The 8,922-nt window shown below is 37.4% G+C and overlaps 1 protein-coding gene across 1 annotated transcript; it reads left to right on the plus strand.

Annotated features, from left to right (window-relative positions):
• The first annotated feature begins 539 nt into the window (after positions 1–539).
• On the plus strand, positions 540–8,593 carry HMGB1 (high mobility group box 1). The gene is made up of 5 exons (XM_070942817.1): positions 540–706; positions 4,828–4,989; positions 5,171–5,316; positions 5,428–5,602; positions 6,741–8,593. The coding sequence occupies exons 2-5, from the start codon at positions 4,840–4,842 to the stop codon at positions 6,915–6,917; spliced, it is 648 nt and encodes a 215-aa protein (XP_070798918.1). The 5' UTR covers positions 540–706; positions 4,828–4,839; the 3' UTR covers positions 6,918–8,593.
• Positions 8,594–8,922: the final 329 nt, after the last annotated feature.

Below are 8,922 nucleotides of genomic sequence, written 5' to 3' on the forward strand. Positions count from 1 at the left end.
AAGATTGGATCAATTATTTTGGATCTAATGAGGTAAACTACCAAATGTATTTAGCTGGCAAGTTATGTATACTTAAGATCCATGAGCCGCTTGGTTAAAGTTAGCACAAGGGCATCACACTAAATATTCCCTTATTTTTGTTTTCTGTATTTAATAACAAGGACTGGTTTGGTGTTAGGAGTGTTTTTAGAACCCTCTACTCAGGCTTCAAAAGGGTTTATTTGACGGTGCGGATGACGGTGCGGCTAAAGCAGTAAGGCTCCTTTTGCCTGCACTGAAAGTTATGCCATTGCCTATGAACCGCTCTCTTCATACACTGTACTAGAGCAGCAGTTTCAGCCTCAGAGCTGTACATCCCGCCTCAGCCATCTCTCTTCCACTCATTTTTACATTTGCGCGCCCTTTCAATCCCAAGTGACGTATCTCCCGCCGTGACCAATCAGCAGTCTCTTCTGGTCAGGACAATGGAAGGTGTTCCTCCAACCCGCTTAGCTCCTGCCTCGGCGGCAGCCAATGACAAGAAGCCTGTGTTGAGAGTAATGTTACCAGTGCCGAGAAGAGTGAGGAGGCTGCGTATCGATCCAGCTCACAGCCATTGCAGTGCATTGGACTACATACTAGATCCAGGCAGCCGTGGTGGCCAGTGTGAGCGTGTTTGCGACTTGTTTGAACTGCGGTTCTTGAGTGTACGAGAGTGTGGCACAGGGTAAGTATATTGCGGGTCCTCGGCTAAGAAGCCAGCCGGAGTTGAGGAGGCCGACGCTCCCAGCCTGGCAACGGTGAGGCTTTGGGGTGCGAGGGGCAGGATTCGTTCCTCACAGCCACACACACAAAGGGGGGAAATCGGGCTGGGACCGAGCACACACTTTCCCTCGTCACCTCGGAGGCGGAGGAGGGTGGCGGGAAGGCGGTTAAGTCATTAAAAATAAAACCGCCTGGGGAGTTTCGAGAAGTGGGGGAAAAGGGACCATAAATCCTGGGACTCCCTCCCCCTTCCCCGTCGTGCCCCCAAATCCCCACAGTCACGATCGGGATCGACGCCGTAAATCCGTGTAAATGGAGGAAGAGGACTCGGATCCGTTTTAGCCCGGCAAGCGAGGCGGCGGAAAAGCGGTCCAAGTGTGAATAAGCTGCTTACATAGCACGGCGATATAGAGCCATCTAGCCATTGCTGCAGCGTCTGTGAAGGGTTGGTTGGTTGGTTGGTTGGTGAAGGGGAGGGAGGGAGAGAAAGCGGCGGACTCTCCACACGGACGCCGTGGTCGGTCGAACGAGGAGAGGGGGGGGGGGAGAAAAAAAAAAGGAAACGGAGGAAAAAATGGGGAGTGGGCGCGGTGTGTGTGTGTGGTGGGGGGTCGCCTCGCCCGCAAGGAAGCCCCGCGATGCTGAATTGCAGGAGCGTTTCTGGGCGTTGCTGGCCTCGGGGCGATAAATCACCTCGGGAACTGCGCTTGCTGTAACATGGCTGACGAGAGCCGTGTGTAGAGCAAGAGAAAACAAGGCGAGAGGAGGGCTGGCTTGCGCGCAAGGCAGGGAAGGGGGAGGCGCGGACGGGCGGGGGCGCAGTTCAGGGGAACTTTTTCAAGGCGCCTTTTCTCCCTGGGCGAGAAAGAGCGCCGGCGACCGTTTAAAAGTCCAGATCGGCCGCAGGTGAATTTTTTTTTTTTTTGCCTTTTTTTTTTTTTTATATTTTTCACCCCTCCACCGCAACCCCCCCCCTTTTCCCCCGCCCCGGACTTAATGGGGGCTTTTTAAAAATAAAAATAAAACTGAACGGAGAGGTTCTGGCGGGCTTCAGGAGAAACGAGACACTTCTCTCTCTCTCTCTCTCTCTCTTTCCCCCCCCCCCGTTCGCATTGCTTGCAATGGCTGAGTGTGTGCGCCAGAGTACAGAGCGCACCGACACACACGCACGCACACACACACACACACACACACAAAGGGAAGGAAGGAGCCATATTCTCTTATGAAGCAGCGGCCATTCCGAGAAGCGGCCTCTCTTCCTGCTGCAAAGGCAATGCACGGGCTATAGAGGCGCCGCCAAGCAGCGGGCAGGGCTCGGGGTCCCGCGCACCCGCTGCCAGCCGAGCCTTTCCGCCGTAGCGAAGCTTCCGCGAAGCGCATTTCAAGGGGACTTTCTCTCATCAACAAGGCGTTTGCACAAAATGGAAGGAGAATCGCTGCTGCCGGTGGTGACCTTCTTAAGCAGAAGCCTGCGCCATTATTAAAAAAAAAAAAAAAAATCCGCCTCGCTTCTTCGTGTAATACTAAAGCACATGGAATTAGAAGGAGCCCCTCGGTTTTACGGTTTTAGCTGTGGCGTCTGCGTCCTTGTAAAAGAATGCCTATTAGTTATTAGGCAATTTTTTTCCCCTCAACCTTTAAAAAGAAAAATACCCGCACGTGATACTTCACTTGCCCATAATGTGGACTTCTCGTTACTTTATTGCCCAGCTTTTTTAAAATCACATACCTGACTGCATTACTTAATAAAGTATGTTTAAAATGCTTATTATGGTGTGGTTATTTTTCTATTTTACTTTTAAAAATGCCTTGTATTATAGGATGTAAATTAACAAGTAAAAGTTTAAGATGTATTACACTTTTCGTAGTGTATGTTTGGAAATATATTTAAAATAACATTTTCTTAGAGTAAGGCAAATTAAATATAGTAACCTCTTTATATATTTCTCTTTTTTCCCCTATTTTTTTTTATTATTGAGTCCAATTATTCAGATATCCTTATTTATTCCTGAGAGTTTTTCTGACCTCTATTTCCATATAGGCATGAGTACTTGTTTGTTTACCTGAGAGAAACTTTAGACTGGACATGTTTAGTTAGGAAAAAAAATATTTTCGTGTCCACAGGCCAAACTGATAGGAAATTGCTTTTATGGCAATACTGGCCAGAACTACATTTCCATATTTAAATTATGCAAATTAAGGCAGAAGTGCTTCTTGAATACCTAAGAACACTCAGAACAGTATTTTTGCTCCTTAATAGAAAAGTTTAATGCAAATAAGAAAAACCATTTAAACACTTGAAAAAAACAAAATACTTAATTTAAATTATACACATTAATTTAAATATTGCTGAATCAAATTTAAGGTCTATCTAGTAGGAAACTACTGTAGTTATATATTTTTAAGACCTTACTAGTCTAATTCACACTGGGGCAGTTTTTTATTGCTTTACCAACATCTTTTTCTAAGTGTTGGTGGCAGCTCAGAACTCAATTGTTTTTAAGAAGTAGAACTTCTCTTTTTGGCTCAGTTATAAAAGCCTGCAGAATTACATTTGTCATTGCCTATTATGTAAAAATAATAATAGAACGCTTCACAACCCTTTTTTTTTTAATCCACAATTTTCCTAACCAGTTTTAATATTCATAAACTTGTTCTGAAGTGGCACATAGAAATTCCTGTCTTATGAATATGCTCACTGTGTGCTTATGTGCCTGGAAAAGTCCATAATACATGCATTCCCCTCTGACACAATGTTGTAGAACTCAGAAAAATTATATTCACATAATCCAGAGAATAGGTGAAGTATTAGCATGTCAGTCTGGTTTGAAAACATCTCCAGAAATGTTGTGGCTGGTCTTAATCTGCCAAAAATGTTCTGGCATTCTAAAATGTGGCATGCCCCTTCACAGACAGTGACCTGTTTCCATCTGTTGGTGAAATTGGTTGTTGCACATGAAATTGGATAATTTAGTACCAATTTAGTATTTGTGATTAAATACCACATCATAAGAAGGTTGAGTAAAGGACAATGTTTCTGCATGAATTTCATGTGGACAGATCTCATATATGAAAGGTTGTAAAGGAACATGGTAAAAAAAGTATTTGATTTAATTTTATACATGGAAGAAGAAAATGAAAAATAGAGTACTTGATATGAAATATAGGAAATAGCTGGGGCAGATTTTTTCAGGTAAATGTACATACATACCTGTGCATGGAGGATAGTTTTGGGTTATTATATAACAAGGTATGCTTGGCAATTTAGTTTAAAAGAAACAAAAAGATTCAGAAGTTGTAGATTTTTTGACTTCTAACCAAATTAGTAGAAAATATTTTTTTCTCCAGGATTTAGTATCAATTTATGTTATGTCATAAAATTTATAGATATGTGTTATGTATACACATTCCTTGCAGTTAAGGAAAACATTTTGAAACTCTAGTGTAACATTTTGTGATAATTTGTATAAGCCCAGGCTGTTTGAATTCTTATCAGTAAAAATTAATATGCATCCTGTAACATAATTTTTGTAAATGGAGCATTTGTCACTGATAATATCTTCATTATTCATCTCCAAACTGGTGCTGGCAACTACAGCACCAGGAATCTAATGTACAGTATATGCAGACTTCTGAGATTCTCCTTTCCTTACGTCTCCAGAGGATTTCCCAATATTTGCTACAAATTTGCATATATTGCTATAACAATATTTAATTTCTTGATCAGGAAATATTTCCTAGGCTAAGGGCTATAGTTGACCTTTGTTTTCCAGGGCCACATTTCAAAAGATAGTGGGCAGCAAAGACATAAATTAGATATATATTCTCTGGTCATGCATTCTAGTATTTTTCCCTTCTGTCAGAAGGGAAGGGTTTTGGGGCTTTGCACATACTTAAAGGAACTAATGCATTTCTAGACTAGATAATATTCAGAGAAAGTTTGATTATAACTTAAAATAAATAGTTGTCCCCAAAGTCAGAAAAGAGTGCTGGTTTATCTCAGTGTAAATTTGACCATTCTTAATCAAATTACTTACTATGAAATTCAAAATAGTTTGTCAAGAATTTCAATTTGTCTTTTAGAAATCTTCAAAAATGGGCAAAGGTGATCCTAAAAAGCCAAGAGGTAAAATGTCCTCGTATGCCTATTTTGTGCAAACCTGCCGGGAAGAGCACAAGAAGAAACACCCAGATGCTTCAGTGAATTTCTCAGAGTTCTCAAAGAAATGTTCAGAAAGGTGGAAGGTACTGTTTGCTAAGATGATAATACAAAGCACAATTATATTAATATAATTTTAAAATTATCATTTTTGATTATTTGAATGTCATTTTAAAATATTTTTATTCATAAGAGTTTCCATTCCAAACTAGAAGGGACGATAAACTTTCATTAAGGATGCTTTTTGGTCATGTTTTATATGTATAGACTATGTCCGCTAAGGAAAAGGGGAAATTTGAAGATATGGCACGAGCTGACAAGGTTCGTTATGAAAGAGAAATGAAAAGCTATGTACCCCCAAAAGGAGAGTCAAAAAAGAAATTCAAGGATCCAAATGCACCAAAGAGGCCTCCGTAAGTAGATTTTTATAGTTTGTATATATGTAGTATTACACTGAATTGTTTTGAAGCTGCTATGTAAAATTCATTTGTTAAACCTTAATTGTTCTGTAAATTTATTTTCAGTTCGGCATTTTTCTTATTTTGTTCTGAGTATCGTCCAAAAATCAAAGGAGAACATCCTGGTCTTTCCATTGGGGATGTTGCAAAAAAACTTGGAGAGATGTGGAATAATACATCCTCAGAGGATAAACAGCCCTTTGAAAAGAAGGCTGCTAAACTGAAGGAGAAATATGAAAAGGTAAATTACAAATCCATTTTAACCTAATAAATTCCAGGCATTTATTATCAGGAGTATAGCCATGTTTGTGCATTTTTTTCTGGAGTATTGAATACTTTCTCTCTTCATATTAAAATTCCAATTTGGTTGAAAAAACAAATCAGTGCATTTAGTCTTGTTTGCTTTTTAGTGAAATGGGAGTTCAAATCCCACCTTAGTCATGAAAGCCAGATGGGTGACTGGGTCAGTTCTTCTCTCTCAACCTAACTCACTTCATAGGGTTGTTGTGGGGAAAATAGGAGAAAGGAATATTTGGTATGTTTGCCACTTTGAGTTATTTGTAAAAATAATGGAGGCAGAATTTAAATAAAATATATTTTTAAATGAAACTGGAGTATTAGGAAGACTCTAGTGGTAATTTTTAAAAGTAATTTGGATTAATAATAATTACATCTTGTAAGCAACTTTAATAGATTCATAATATTATGGCTTTACTGCATGTTGATTAATATAAAATATTAGGATCCTATTTTAGAAATCCTATCTTCTGTAAAAGAAGTATTTATTGAATTGTCACAATCATAATAGGAATTTTATGAATTTGGAACGTAAATTTATGGTACTGCCAAAATATACTATATAAGACCAATTTTAGTTGTGGGATTATAGCACATGGTTTGTCCCCTTGTTTCAACTGAGAATAGGGACTAGGGAAGGACTGAATAACATGAATGATGACTTGGTATTAGCATGATGAATTTATGAGTTGAGCATCAACACTAGAGTACTCAGAATATTTGTCAATATAAAATGCAATTTAGAATATGAAAACAGACTTGGGGCAATGGAAAAAAGTTTTAAAAAACAGATGAAGCAAAAATGAATTACTTGAGAATTGGCTTATTGGGTTTTACTATGCAGTTCAAAGGAATATAGTTTATACATGCTGAAGGTGGCACCATCTACTCTTTAAGTGAAGTGTGAAAAGTTGAATTCTTTCATTAAACTTTATTAACTGCAACCAGTTTTCTGTGACATCCAAACATGTTTTACGTTTAGTTACAATTTTGACTTATGTGCATTTAAACTGAATATTGATCCCATTATAAACAAGAGTTTATGTTGTGTAAACAAAATTCTTTTTGCTTTTCAAACCAAGGATATTGCTGCATACCGAGCTAAGGGAAAGCCTGATGCAGCCAAAAAGGTAGCTCCTAAGCCTGAGAAAAGCAAGAAAAAGAAAGAAGAGGAAGATGATGATGAGGACGATGAAGAGGACGACGAGGAAGAAGAGGAAGAAGAAGAGGAGGACGAGGAGGAAGAAGATGATGAATAAGTCTTTTAGATCAGATTTTCTTGTCTATAAAAGCATTTAACCCCCCTGTACACAACTCACTCCTTTTAAAGAAAGGAAAAAAAATTAAGCATAAGGCTGTGTAAGATTTGTTTTTAAACTGTACAGTGTCTTTTTTCCTTTTTCTTTTTTTGTATAGTTCAAAACTACCAAATATGTCTTTTGGTAGACTTGTTCTTTAGTGGTATCTCAGTGGCCACTAATGTTGCCTAGTACAGAATGGGGGTTGTAAATTGGCATGGAAGTTTAAAGCAGGTTCTTGTTGGTGCACAGCACAAATTAGTTATACATGCAGATGTAGTTTATTATTCATCTTGAGTTGTCTGCCTCATAAAATAATAGTTGTTCTGTTAACTAAATACCACTCTGTAATTGCAAAAAAAAAAGAAAAAAAGTTGTAGCTGTTGACATTCTGATTGCTTCTAAGTAAATACATTTTTAAAAAATTTAGTATTGTTGTCCTTTTAATAGGTGCCCTTGTAAAGTCAACATTTCCCTTTTTTTCCTCTGGAAACTTTAACTTTTTATGTTTTTGCCCGTTTGGGATCACGTCAGAATTTTGTCTCTTCATGTAATAAGTTGATAGAATGATAACAAGAGCTTTGAGCAACATGCCCTATATAATCATGATAGGGTAGAAAATAAATATATACCGGAATATGCAAAACATGTTTTTCCCCATGTAACTGGTCACAATAAAAAATGTTCTTAACCAATTTGTATTTGCTCAGCTTTTGCTATGTACAATATTCTACTGAGTTGTATAAATTTGCCAGTTTTGGAAGGATGAGAATTAAAATACCATTTCTGTGGCATGAAGTACTTCCAGGAGAAAAATAATTTAGGATGCTTCTGCGACCACTAAATATATTCTCACTTTGATCTGCAAGGAATTTACATGTATGACTTCATTGGCTAGTAGTAAGTTGAATTTGCAAATACTTTAATACAGAGGAGAGTACTCTAAGCAGGTAAAGTTAAATACTAAATTACTGTAATCCTTTTAGGATACCATGTCAAGTGATGATTGTGGGCTTTATGCCATGGATACTCCTGGTAGTAAACCTCCCACAATAAAATACTTTACTTTGCTAATGTTTTTTATAAGTGATACCATTGATTGATTTGTATAAATTCATGTTTTCAATCCACTACTAGTTTTAGCCCATTTTCAAAATTTTGTATTGTCTCAAATTAAAATGAGATGTATCTTTTTCTGTTCTCTTTTATAACATTTTTGATGTCTGCCCATTTTGTAAGTTAAAATAGCAGTAGGGGGGGAAGTACATTTTTTCCATTTAGCTGTGAAATATAACATGGTATTCCAACAACCTCTGATTTGATAAAATATAGATTGCTTTGAAAACCAAAGTTAAATTTTTTGCATTTTCAATAAAAATGCTGGCAGTTATGAACTCGGCGGAATAATCTGGGGATTGATTGAGAACTCTGTAGTTATGAAATAATGGTGCCAGTGTTTAAAAAATAGCATTCTTGTAATTTTACACACTTTTTTGATGGAGTATTGTTTTGTTATACAATTTTGACTTTTAAGATTCTTACTTCAATTTTGCATTTGTTTATGTATAACCTCAGGAGAATATTGAACATCTGATTTCCTGGTTGATACTAATAAAATAATAATTACAGAGGTTTTATATATTTAGTTAAGTTATTTTACTTAAAATAATTTTCACTGATTTAAACCACTCCAATATATACCTACACTATTGAAATTCCATAAGCAGCAATATTTATCATTAACATGCAATAGCATTATTACAAATTACCTTCAAAAATACAAAAAAATGTTCAAGGAAGGTGTTTCATGACCCCATAAATTGCTTCAGTGGGTCTGTAGTTTATACTAAGGTGTCCCTTGTGGAAGGACAAAAAATATTTTTATGTAATTTCTAGACAATATAAACCTATGAATATCAAGTAAGAAATAAGACTCAAGTCAACATTTCTCCAGATAGCTAAAAAA

The sequence above is a fragment of the Pituophis catenifer genome, unplaced genomic scaffold (genome assembly GCF_029215685.1).
Source record: "Pituophis catenifer annectens isolate HBS135680 unplaced genomic scaffold, rPitCat1.0.hap2 SCAF_4, whole genome shotgun sequence".
Classification (NCBI taxonomy): Eukaryota; Metazoa; Chordata; class Lepidosauria; order Squamata; family Colubridae; genus Pituophis; species Pituophis catenifer.